Here is a 13653-nt window from a genome sequence, read left to right as displayed (position 1 = left end):
GGTGGAGGAGGAGGAAGTAGAAGAAGAGGATGAAGAAGAAGAAGGAGAAGAAGAGGTGAAAAAACACAAGAATGTAGTATTGCTTTCTTTGTATTTGAGTTTATGATTTGATCAATGAACAAAGATTTCAGTTGTGTTGTATAAAACTAGAGAGATTTATTTACCAGAGGTTGGAAATCGCTTCTACTTTGTTCTCGATAAAATATTTGGTTTGTTTTAAAAGCGCATTTCTAATGAAAGTATTGATGGCCAAATAATTCGTTCAAATAAAAAAAAATACAACGAAAACTCCACAAAAATATATAAAGACTTGTCTAAAACAACAACATTCCAGTTTTTGTGCTGAATATTTCAACTGCTGGAGTTCAAATTTTTGCTCCTCTGACAACGACAGAATTGGATTAACAATGTTTCAAGAAGATATAGGTAAGAAGACATATCTTTTTATAAAAGTTCCGCCTGATCCATCTTTGTATTGGATACTTACAAACTATCATGGCCGAATTTGGGATCTTTTCGGTTTGACCGGCAGTTTTTTCTAGCGGTGTCATATGAAATTGTCACCCATAATTATGACCCTAGTATCGATCTATTGCATTTCAATCTGTTTTAGGATTAGGGTTATGGTTAGGGGTGGGAGGAAGGGTATCTTTTTTTCTTCACAAATGTAAATAAACCCAATCTGTTTCTTAAACGAGGGACATATTCATACGGCACAGAATGTTTTAGTGATTGGTTGAAATTGTAGAAATTGAAGAAAAAAAACAACAAATATCTTACAAACTATAGAATTTTCTCAATAAAGCCAAGAGAAAAAGATGTTTTATAAACACATTCTACCAGTATACGAAGTTTAAAAGTGTTTAGTTACGTGGAAATTATTTTAAAAAACTGCCGGTCAAACCGAAAAGATCCCGAATTTATTCTCTTCACTTAATTCACATTTATACGGAAACAAGTTATCATTTGCTCTCCCATCTAATCTTGTCACTCTTTTCTATCTATGTTTTGCTTTTCTTCATTAAACACCCCCCCCCCATACACAAGTAAAATATAGCAGTGGGAAGTGATGGTCTTGTTACATTATCGATAATAAAAGCAATCTCGATGAAGTAAAAAAACAAAGGAACCTCCACATGGTTGCTGGACTGGTTAGAAATCACGTTTTGCCGTCTAAAAAAAAAAAGAAAGAAAATAAAATAAAAGAAAAAAAAAACAGCTACATCGGAAAATGTGTTCACTCCAGGAATATAATGGTTTCGAATTTGACATAGAACCAGGAGGTTTTAGCGGATTGAGAGAAGTTGATTAAATCGATCCAGCATTTGACTGGTAATTTATCGACCTCGAAAGAATGAAAGGCAAAGTCGACCTCAGCAGAATTTGAACTTAGAACGTAAGGACAGACGAAATGCCGCTTATTACTTTTGTCCGACCTGCTAATGATTCTGCCAGATCGCCGCTTTAACTCCAAGAATGTAAGACGAGATGGCTTGGGTAGAGCGTCTTTCATTATAGATTTGGTCAATCAAGTTTAATTATAAATCTAGTCAATCAAGGCTGACTTGAAGCTAATCAACAAAAATAAAACAATGATTGTAAGACAAAAGAGAAATTCTGGATGTGTTTGTGGAGGGGGAGGGAGGGGTACGTTTACGACTGGAAATCGAAGAAAAAATTTCATCTTTTTAATACAGGACAATATTTTCTTTCTAACATTGATACTTTAAGCAGTAAGGCATGGCCAGAACTTCATCCATTGTTCGTTTAACACCACCACCTGGCCCTTGGCTGTCTTTGAACCAGATTTCCACCATATATTTCTAATTCTTCTACCACCCCATTCTCTCTCTCTCTCTCTCTCTCTTCTCTCTCTCTCTCTCTCCTCTACCCCATCTCTATCCCACCACCTCCCCTCTGTCCACCCCCGCCATTCCTCGCAAGCATCATCATCAACACTGTCCTTTAGCGATAAAAATGTATCAATACGTTTAGTTTCTTGTTGGTGAGCAAATATACATTACCTCCGCATCACTTCTACCCCCACACCAAGTTGCTTCTTAACATTATTATCGTATACTTCAATTTCGTATCAAATTAAAGAATATTTATCACTTGTATCAATATTTTCTTTTTATCAACCACACAGTTATTTAATGCTGGGTTAAGCTACCATAGTCTTCGACATTTACGATATGACACTTCAAAACTACAGAATATTTCTGTTACGCTCTTGTTAATCAACTTCCCTCATTATAAACCAATTTACACAGTTAGATAGTTGATATTTATTTCTATCGTGGATATTACAGAAACCTTTATAGATTCTATTAAGCTAAACAAAACATTCGATAAATTGTCGGAGATTTATCCCAGAAATTCAGAATATGAAATCCAATCATGGAAATCTTAGCAGAATATAGAAACATGGCTTCAACGTAAATTCGGTTTCCTGGACGACAGACACGAAATAAAAGGGAATAGAATTCTTCACTATTGAGGTGCTTCCGTATATTCATGCCAGTTTAGTCTGCATGAAGGCGGGTTTATCCCTTGGTTCCGTTCTCATAATCGTTTCGCTAATCCAGTAACAACGATACAAAGTATGTAGCCCTTAAAACGGTTTTTGTGTATTTATTGCGAATACCGAACTGTCTTACAAAGGATTTTGTTTTTAGGAATTCCCAATAAGTTATGAATACCCAAATTGTGAAGTCACTTATGTAATAACAGGAATTTAATTACCCTATAGTAAGAATTCAAATAAAGTAGCCCCAAAAAGGGCTTTAACACGTTCCCAGAGTATATAGATTTTAGGAGGAAATACTAATAAGGTATGTATACTAAAATCGTGAAACATGTTACGTAATAACAGTCTAATCAGATATGAGATAACAATTCCAAGTAATTAACTGTGGAAAAAAGCTTTGTGCCTTCCCAGAGAATATTACCCTCAGCAGCGCTAGTGATGGTATATTCGTGAATAAGTCACTAACGGAAATAAGTGGATCAATTGTTTAGGAGAAGCCGTTTTGGCGCAGAACGTGGACATACCGATACACACACACATTCATGCAGATATTTTCAGTTCTAATATGTAAGATAATAAAATTGTAATCTTCATTTTCACAGTAAAATGTTATTGCTGGTGTGTGTGTGTGCGCGCACGAACAGGTGTGGCTGTGTGGTTAAGAAGCTCGGTTCCCAACCATGTGATCTCGGGTTCAGTTCTACTGCACAACACCTTGAATAAGTGCTTTTTACTAAAGCCCTGGGTCCTCCAAAGCCTTGTAAATGGATTTGGTAGATACACACACACACACACTCACACACAAACACACACACATTATATACACACACTCGTGTGTATGTGTGAAGGCTCATGGCTCAGTCGTTATAGCGTCGAGCTCACAATCATGAGGTTGTGAGTTCGATTCCCGGACCAGGCTGTGAGTTATGTTCTTGAGTAAGACACTTTATTTCACGTTGCTCCAGTTCACTCAGCTGTAGAATTGAGTTGCGACATCACTGGTGCCAAGCTGTATCGGCCCCTTTGCCTTTCTCTTGGATGACATCGGAGGGTGGTGTGCATGGGCGACTGCTGGTCTTCCATACACAACCTTTGTCAGGTAACTTTCTTGGTGCAATCTCACGGTCCTTCATGACCGAGTGGAGGGGGGAGCCTTTACCCTCCCCCCATGCACACACACACACACACACACACACACAAACATACACACATATATACACATGTTTTCCGAAATGTACAGTAATCCATCACGGCTGATCTTACCAATCGGTTTCGCGAGTGAGATACAACAGAGTGTTAGATAACAATCCGTTTATATAACCCTACGCTCATTAGAGGAAGCCGAATGGTGACTGCTCTTTATTGTTGGAGGTGTATATATATATATATATATATATATATGTATGAACGGTGCACGGTGTATTACACGTCACATGTCGAAGTGATTTCAGAACAAAAGTGAAATGAAGTGTTTTTCTCAATAACACAACACACATAGTTAGAGAGATAAAAAGATAGACAGGTAGATAGATAGATTGATAGATAGATAGATAGATAGATAGATAGATAGATAGATAGATAGATAGATAGATAGATAGATAGATAGATAGATAGATAGATTGTACACATACACACTCGGACATACATAATACATACATACGTACATGCATAAATCCGAGCCATTGATGTGAAAACTAAATAAGCAGTGACGTAGACCGTCTCTACCTAAAACGTAAACATGGCGGCAGAGGCTTAATATCGATTCAAAATGCCTTTGACAACATCTTTTAACCACTAAGAGTCCCTTGACCAAGTTTGCATACATGAGACTGATAATATCATAAGACTTGGAAGGCAGCTCCTTGAGCAGCATTCCTCGTCTGATAATCTTAAATACGTGCCCAAAGAAGTCGCCCGACTCTACCCCAACGTATCAGATGAAAGGATGAGCCTATATGAGCAGAAGACCATGCAGCATGGATATGTTGGTAGAAAGCTCCGAGATGGTAGTAACATTGATCATCAAAGCAGTCTATCATGGACTAACAACCGGATTGCCATCTCCCACCGAATACCTGATGAGTAAAAAAGGATAGAGATGCAGGAAAAACAGTAAAATGTGACAACCGATGCAGACTTTGTGGAGTTAACACCGAAGATATCACCCACATCATATGCAAGTGCTCCAATAATTACAGGTATAAACCTGAACTTGTAATCTGAATAGAGTAACTGCAGATTTCCCAATAGTTCAGCGTAGGTGTTCTCTTTTTCACTGATCTTCAGCTTTGTATTAACATCCGCTGGCAACTGTTCACAGTTTCTCTTCCCTATCCCAAATCATTATATCAAGTCTGTTGTGCTTACATTTTATTGAGGTTTTCCCCCAGGGCAATCCACTAGTACTCCATTTTATCATGAGTGGCTATGACTTCTACCATACTGTAGGTTCTTATTTCTTTGTCTTTGGGGTTATCCTTGCAACGGATTTCATTATATAATGTCCCACATACAACATCATGTCTCACCGGTAGATAATACCGTGATGACATTTTCGGACAGCTGCTTATGATGTGGGAATGTAACACACATCAATGTCTAATGCAGTGGTTCATAACTAAATATTTCTGTCAAAAGCATCGTTTTACAATTAATGCTCTCTAAGACTTAGTTGGGATCTTTTCGCTTTGACCGGCAGATTTTTAAAATAATTTCTTTGTAACTATAAACACTTTTAAACTTCGTATACTGGTAGAATGTGTTACATAAAACATCTTGGATCTTTTCGCTTTGACCGGCAGAAATTATTTTAAAATTCTGCCGGTCAAAGCGAAAAGATCTCTCAGTTGTTATACAGGTGTCCATATTTGTTAAGAAATCGGAATGAAAATAGTAATTTACGCAGCAGCATTATTTAATAGTTGCTTATCGAAGCCATCAAAAGACCTTAATTTAAACAATTTGATGTAGACTAAACTGGCATGAATATACGGAAGCACCTCAATAGTGAAGAATTCTATTCTCTTTTATTTCGTGTCTGCCGTCCAGGAAACCAAATTTATGTTGAAGCCATGTTTCTATATTCTGCTAAGATTTCCATGATTGGATTTCATATTCTGAATTTCTGGGATAAATCTCCGACAATTTATCGAATGTTTTGTTTAGCTTAATAGAATCTATAAAGGTTTCTGTAATATCCACGATAGAAATAAATATCAACTATCTAACTATGTAAATTAGTTTATAATGAGGGAAGTTGATTAACAAGAGCGTAACGGAAATATTCTGTAGTTTTGAACTGTCATATCGTAAATGTCGAAGACTGTGGTAGCTTAACCCAGCATTAAATAACTGTGTGGCTGATAAAAAGAAAATATTGATACAAGTGATAAATATTCTTGTGGTGTTAGCGGTGTTATGGGCTGTGATGGAGCTATGTGGTGTTGGTGGAGGGGATTGCAGATGAGGTGGACGGAAGTAAGGCTTGCAGGGGCCGGTGACAGGCAGAGGACATGTGTGAGCTGGAAGCACGTGGGGTCAGTGCGAGCAAAGACGGCGGAGAGACAAGACGTTTAATTCGTGAGAGCGGCCGCTGATTTCACCAAGGTCAACAGGTAAGGCCTTTTGTATTTCTTTCTCCCGTTTGCTTCTTTTTTTCTGTTGCCCTTTTCCCCCATCACACTACAATTCTCTAATTTGATACAAAATTTAAGTATACGATAATAATGTTCTAGGCAAAGTAATGAACGGCTGGTCTTGACGGCGGTATTTGATGATAAACCATTAACAGAAAGCAAGAGTATTTCGTTGTGAACCAGTAATGGAGACGATGGTATTTTGCTCTGAACTCTTGATCTTAACAATGGCATTTCACTGATAAAACATTAATCAACACAATAGTAATCTCTTTCGAGAGCTTGAAAAATAATTACACAGAAAGGCGTTAGCAAAATATCAAAAAGTGAGCGAGTAGTAGTAGTAGTAGTAGTAGTAGTAGTAGTTGTTGCAGTTGTTTATTTGGCCGTACTTTTTCTTTGGTTTTGCTATTTTTTCACTTTTTATTTGGGGCAAGGTGGAAGGAGCGATGTCCATGACCCTTTTTAGGATCTCCGAGACTGGTGGGAGGGAGAGAGGGAGATATCCTTAAGCTGGAGATCTGGTCCAAATCTTGCAACAGAATTAGCCCCATCTGGGGTCACACAAGGACCAGATGATGGAATTAAACCGGGCGATGAATTTAGTTTAGCACTCTCCAGCTATCTATTTAAAACTGTATATGACAGTGGTACGTCCACACTTGGAATTTGCATCACCAGTATGGAACTCCCATCTTACTCGGCATATAAATCTCCAGGAAACTGTTCAGAAACATGCAACAAAACAAATACCCACCTTCAGACATCTTACCATACTCTGAGCGTCTTGCTTCCCTGGGCATGGATACGTTGAAGCTCAGGCATTTGGCAACTGATTTGGTTGACACCCACAAGATTATCCACCATCTTTCCAACAATAACCTTGGGCACCTTTTTGAATTCCGTATGACAAAAACTCGCGAGTCACGAGCATGCTTATAAAATCAAAAAACAACACAGCACTCATGACTTTTGGAAACATTTTTTTCCTGCTCAGAATTGCTGAAGCATCGAATAAACTACCCACATCAGTTGTTAGCTGTTGAGACACTACATACTTCAAAACGTCCATGCTTCATGAAATCGATTCATAAACGGGGCACCACAGCGCTTTTGTGTGCTACAAAAAGTATCAAAGTGTGTGCTTTGCAAATCTTTTAGAAATAAATTCAAAGTTTTAGAAAATCCTCGCTAATAGCTGAGTGTCTTGGAAATTTATAATTTATAATATACTAGCACTATGATCCAGCAACGCTAGGTCATAGTGCTAGTGCATGCATATACAGCTGCGTGCATGCGCACATACACGCGAGTGCTGTCCAAATCTCCGACCAATCTCATACAGCTAGCTGGCATTCAATTGGCGTATCAAGTTTCGGGCATTTTGATTGGGTTTTGGATAGAAAATTCACAAAAAAGTCACTTCTATTGACTTTTTAATGGCTTTGCAGGGTGACTGGGGAAATATAAAGATGTCCACGACCACCCTTGGACGGTTGTGAATGACCATAGAAAGTGCAAGCCCTCTAACTGAAAAATTGTGGATTTGTATAAAGGACACACACACACACAGACATTTTGCCGTTTATATATATAGAGAGAGATTTGTTTAATTTCAAAATATTTTTCTCTTTCAGATGGCTGCCCTCCACTGAACAATCTGACAGAAAATCCACAAATTATAACTGAAGAGAATGCACACATATTACGACTGAGTAATTATAACATCCATGTTGGTACCAAAGTAAACGTAAGCTGTCCATATCCATATGTTCTTGAAGGAGAGAGAACACTCACATGTTTATCAAACAAATTATGGTCAACAAACGCCACTTGTTTGTGTAAGTTTCTCTTTTAAGAAGTATTATATTTTTAACAGCAATTCATTTTTTAAAATATGATATATACTCTTTTGCTTGTTTCAGTCATTTGACTGTGGCCATGCTGGAGCACCACCTTTAGTCGAGCAAATCGCCCCCCAGGACTTATTCTTTGTAAACCTAGTACTTATTTTATCGGTCTCTTTTGCCAAACCGGTAAGTTACAGGGACGTAAACACACCAGCATCGGTTGTCAAGCGATGTTGGGGAGACAAACACAGACACACAAACATACACACACACACATACATATATATATATATATATATACGACAGGCTTCTTTTTAAGTTTCCGTCTGCCAAATCCACTCATGAGGCTTTGGTGGGCCCGAGGCTATAGCAGAAGACACTTGCCCAAGGTGCCATGCAGTGGGACCGAACACGGAACCATGAGGTTCATAAGCAAGCTACTTACCACACAGCCATTCCTACGTCTATATCTTTTAAATCTTGCCGAGACTTGTCCTGTTTTGCATTGTACAACTGTCGTCTCAAATTCATACTTATCTATTTGTCAAACATTAGTTTATCTGTCTATTTCTACCTCTTTCCTGTTCTTGCTAACCAGGAAATTACTGTTTCACTGAAGAAACTTATCAAGATCGAAATATGTCAAGAGTTATCGCTGTTCCACCACCACATGACTTTGAATCTTGATTTGTTGAAACTCTGATGCCTTAGTCCATTTCAAGAATTTTCTAAAACTACATTCTGAGTTTGCATACCTGTATTTGGTATTGTAAACTATGCTTACTCCCACCTTGATACGAGAAAAATCACCAGTAATTAGAATTGTCGGATCTTTTCGGTTTGAATGGCAGTTTTTTCTAGCGTTGTCATATGAAATTGTCACCCATAATTATGACCCTAGTATAGATCTATTGCATTTCAATCTGTGTTAGGGTTAGGGGTGGGGGGAAGGGTATCTTTTTTTCTTCACAAATGTAAATACACCCAATCTGTTTCTTAAACGAGGGACATAGTCATACGGCACAGAATGTTTTCACCTCAATAGACATCATTGATTGGTTGAAATTGCAGAAATTGAAGAAAAAAAACAACAAATATCTTACAAACTATAGAATTTTCTCAATAAAGCCAAGAGAAAAAGATGTTTTATAAACACATTCTACCAGTATACAAAGTTTAAATGTGTTTAGTTATGTGGAAATTATTAAAAAAAACTGCCGGTCAAACCGAAAAGATGCAAATTGTCATATTCCTTACATTAAGTATGCGAGTAGTTACTTCATTATCTACAATTGCAGTTTAGGCTTTATCACTTCAGTTCTTTCAAAAATATTTGCTGTTGAATCCTGCGACATGTCAATTTATCCAGTGGGAAAACGTAAGAGAGAAAACCCGTGAGAAAATATTTTACGACTAATATTCTAAATAGCAACAGTAAACAAACAAACAAATAAAGATAAGCGTATAACAAATGAATAAGGAAACAAGAATATCCAAATTTCGTCACGGTATGGTGGCCAATTAACCACTCAAATATTTGGGATCTTTTTGGTTAAATAATTTCCACGTAACTAAACACTTTTAAACTTCGTATACTGGTAGAATGTGTTTATAAAACATCTTTTTCTCTTAGTTTTATTGAGAAAATTCTATGGTTTGTAAGATATTTGTTGTTTTTTTTTTCTTCAATTTCTACAATTTCAACCAATCAATGACGTCTATTGAGGTAAAAAAAAGCATTCTATGCCGTATGACTATGTCCCTCGTTTAAGAAACAGATTGGGTTTATTTACATTTGTGAAGAAAAAAGATACCTTCCCCCCACCCCTAACCCTAACCGAAAACAGATTGAAATGCAATAGATTGATACTAGGATCATAATTATGGGTGACAATTTCATATGACACCGCTAGAAAAAACTGCCGTTCAAACTGAAAAGATCCAATATTTGTTCTTAACCATATGCCAGTGCCATGAATAATAACTCGATACTGTCGTTTGGGTGTGAGTGCACCTGGGTACGTACAAACCTCTTCAGAATCCACATGGTTTTTTGGGATGCACAATGGGAATCGTGACAGCTAACGAGTGTCGTGACCTTTCAGCTCTGCAAATTAATCTTTGTCAGTTTGTGTTTTTGTAGTCAGTACCTTGTATATTTTTTTGGCATCAATGGGTTGAGCACCAGGAAATGTGATTGTTTGCGAGTTCTTCCCATAGTTTAGGATATCTTGCACCGTTTCAACATGTGCCAGAATCGATCTTCTAACCTATGCTTTTGGTCTCCTTGTCACTGAGCTCCTTCACCACTACACAGACACAAACATTTGTGAGTGTGTGTGTGTGTATGCAAGTGACTGTAAGGGACGAGAGCTTTGTACATGTACCTTATCACTTTTGTCCCATCAAGCCTTTCTCTCTCTATCTCTCTCTCTCTTCTCTCCTCTCTCTTTTCTCTTTCTCTTTCTTCTCTCTCTCTCTTCTCTCTCTCCTCTCTCTCTCCTTCTCTCTCTCCTCTCTCTCCCCCTTCACTCTCTCTCCCTCTTCTCTCCCTATTCTCTCTCTCTCTCTCTTCTCTCCTCTCTCTCTCTCTCTCTCCTCTCTCTCTCCCTATTCTCTCTCTCTCTTCTCTCTCAACACACATGCACACACAGTGAATCCCCAGTTCTATGGGCCAATGGAAGACAAGGTTTTTTCATTAATGCTAGAAGCCCGTTAAATCAAAAGTAATTCAGAGGCCACGTTTTGTGTTTTTAATGTAAAAACAACAACAAAAAAACCCTGATACAATATGCAGTAGAGCAAAGCAGCTCCTTCTAAAATCTCTCTGAGAGATGTAAGTAGTAACAATACTGAAAAATAATGTTTGTTGCCTCTTCAATATGGCTATTCCATACAGAACTACATTATTACCATTTTTTTTGGGACAAACGACTGCCATGTCTAGCAGACTGATGTCCAGTACTGATGAAGGCAATACCCTGAAACCAGACTGGTCAACTGGTCTTGTCACTGCTAGATGGTAGGGGTTCGCTCCCTCACTCGCAATATATCGGACACAGGTTGGGTTGTTAACCAGCTGGAGAACATGTCCACCTGGGGTTACATCCTGTGTCTCTTGATGTCATTTTGAAAGGCAACGGTTGCAAAATTTTAAACAAACAATGTCATTATTTAGAAATCAATGAAATGCTGTATACACAACTTGACTGTTTAGTTTGAGGCAAACTAAAACTAAAGCTGAGTCTGCATCAACACTGCTTCCTGCTAAAAGTCAAAATGATACACGTATGGTCTAAGGCGGCGAGCTGGCAGAAACGTTAGCACGCCGGGCGAAATGCCGTATTTCGTCTGCCGTAACATTCTGGGTTCAAATTCTGCCGGGGTCGACTTTGCCTTTCATCCTTTCGGGTCGATAAATTAAGTACCAGTTACGAACTGGAGTCGATGTAATCGACTTAATCCGTTTGTCTGTCCTTGTTTGTCCCCTCTGTGTTTAGCCCCTTGTGAGTAATAAAGAAACAGATACACGTATGGTCTCCTTCACTTACACACAAACACATACACACAAATAAATACTGATTTATACATCGGTCACCTGTATGCGAGTAAGTTGTTACATAATTTCTACCTTTCACTTTTTACAGTTTCCAGTGTTTCTCCTTATTTCATTCCCTACCTTTCTCTAAACTTCACAACTTTACTCTTTCTATTCTTCCTCTCAGTATTGAACCAAAAAGGGAACAGTTGCTCAAAATACTAGAAATAGCAACCATATCTCCTTCGAATAAAAACCAACCATCATAAAAAAAACAGGAAGGCTACACTACAACTGAACTAGTTCTAAACAACAATAGCAACCATGGCGAGGTAAAGAATATGCACACCACCTGTTTTCGGCATAACCCTAATCCTAACCCTAAATGCCAAAGACGGGTGGTGTGCATATTTTTTAGCTTTGCCAGTAACCATAACGCATTCATTATACTAACAAGCTTTCTGTCATTTTTGTTGCAGTTTCCGAAATAGAAGAAGAAGAGTCTTTCGACAAGAGAAACTTAATCATTGGTCTATGTGTTGGGATAATCTTCGCTTTGCTCCTTGCAGTCTTCATATTTACTATTGTTAAGGTAAAAAAGCGTACAGGAAAGCCGGAACAAGAAAAGGGGTAAGTGTGCAAAGGGTTTGGTTTTCTGAACAGACACAAAATTTCGGATTTATAAGAGGGAATAAAATTGTATCATTGGAATTTTCACATGCCTATTCACAACAGAAGAAGTTAGTCATTTTTTCCCTTTCATGGTTTATTAATTTCTGAGGGTGGTGAGGCCCCCACAGTTTTAGTTAGGAAAGATGGGAAATATCTTATGGTAGGGGCTCAGTTTTGGCCATTTACACGTTGTGTTCTAATTCCGCCAAGATTAAGCTCACCTTTCATCCTTTTGGGGTCAGTGAAATAATGTCTCAGCCAGTCAAGTACTGGTCTCAAATTAGATTGTTGCAATGTGTCCCAGGTAGGAATGTAAATTATATTAGAACGTAAGAATTGTATACATGACTGTACTTAATTTATCAAAGATGAAACTAAATAATGACAATATTAAGAAGGGCACAAATGTGTGGGAGAGAAAATTGCCTAGTGGGTGCAAACCCAGATCCAACCCAGAATGTTCAAAAGATTTTTTTTTGATGGCCAAAATATTTTAGGAGTTGCAAGCACATCCCCTGTTCCTGGGCCTATGGATGAAGGACGTCAACATTATATGTTTTAAAGTGCTTAACTTTTCTGATTTTTCCACCATTCCATTGTTCTTGACAATAAATATAAATGGTACTGGAAGAGTTTTAACTATTATTTTATTATTTCTTTCATTGTAAGAGCAAAATGCGATAAATGCAATTTGTTGTCAAATATTATAGTCTGCGAGAAAGAACTGAAAAAAATATTACAGATAAGTTGTTACAGCAGATCCACAAACCAATGTAAAAGATAAGAGAGACAGAAAAGATTTAATTTTAGTTGGGCAACAATTCAAGAAATAGGTTCGAATGAACTTATTTATGTAATTTCTTCATCAGGCCCGTATATAGCTAAGATATTTTACCAGGAAATTACACAAAAGTTAATGAGAGCACTTATATGTGATTATTTGATTTGTTAGAAACAGCATCCAAATTGCTTTCAAATTACACTTTTCACCTTATGAAAGGATGGTTCATGGTGGTGGTGGTCATTGTCGTTGTCATCATTATTTAATATTCACTTTTCCATGCTTGCATGAGTCAAACAGATTGTACTGAGACAGATTTTCTATATCAGGATAACTTGTTGCTAACCCACACCTATTTCCAAACAAGATAATACACTGAAATGCAGAAGAAACGTGAGACATGTGTGACTGTAAAATATGTTTTAATTTCATTATGTCGGAGATAAATCTTGATAAATCTGATAGAGTCAGTTTCTTGGATGCACTTTAGCCACAGTCTTTGGGTTGTCATGTGTTCTGGTTGTGGGCAGATCCAGCACATTGAGATTGTAGGGCTTGACATGTTCAAAGTTGTAGTTGAGAAAAAGTTAGCTGAACATAGAGGACTGGAAGAGAGTTACCTGTATCGTGATGACTGATGCCAGGTG

General features: G+C 37.7%; 1 protein-coding gene across 3 annotated transcripts in view; it reads left to right on the top strand.

Moving 5' to 3' along the window:
• The first annotated feature begins 366 nt into the window (after positions 1 to 366).
• The window catches only part of LOC118766363, a 29702-nt gene continuing 16415 nt past the window's right edge, over positions 367 to 13653 (top strand). For all 3 annotated transcript variants that reach the window (XM_036509761.1, XM_036509760.1, XM_036509762.1), the window contains exons 1-3: positions 367 to 426; positions 7803 to 8006; positions 12033 to 12183. In XM_036509761.1, coding sequence (XP_036365654.1) covers positions 408 to 426; positions 7803 to 8006; positions 12033 to 12183 — 374 coding nt within the window. In that variant the 5' untranslated portion in view covers positions 367 to 407. The remainder of the gene's footprint in view (positions 427 to 7802; positions 8007 to 12032; positions 12184 to 13653) is intronic.

Source organism: Octopus sinensis, linkage group LG15, assembly GCF_006345805.1.
Source record: "Octopus sinensis linkage group LG15, ASM634580v1, whole genome shotgun sequence".
Classification (NCBI taxonomy): Eukaryota; Metazoa; Mollusca; class Cephalopoda; order Octopoda; family Octopodidae; genus Octopus; species Octopus sinensis.
This window is presented reverse-complemented; position numbering and strand designations above follow the sequence as displayed.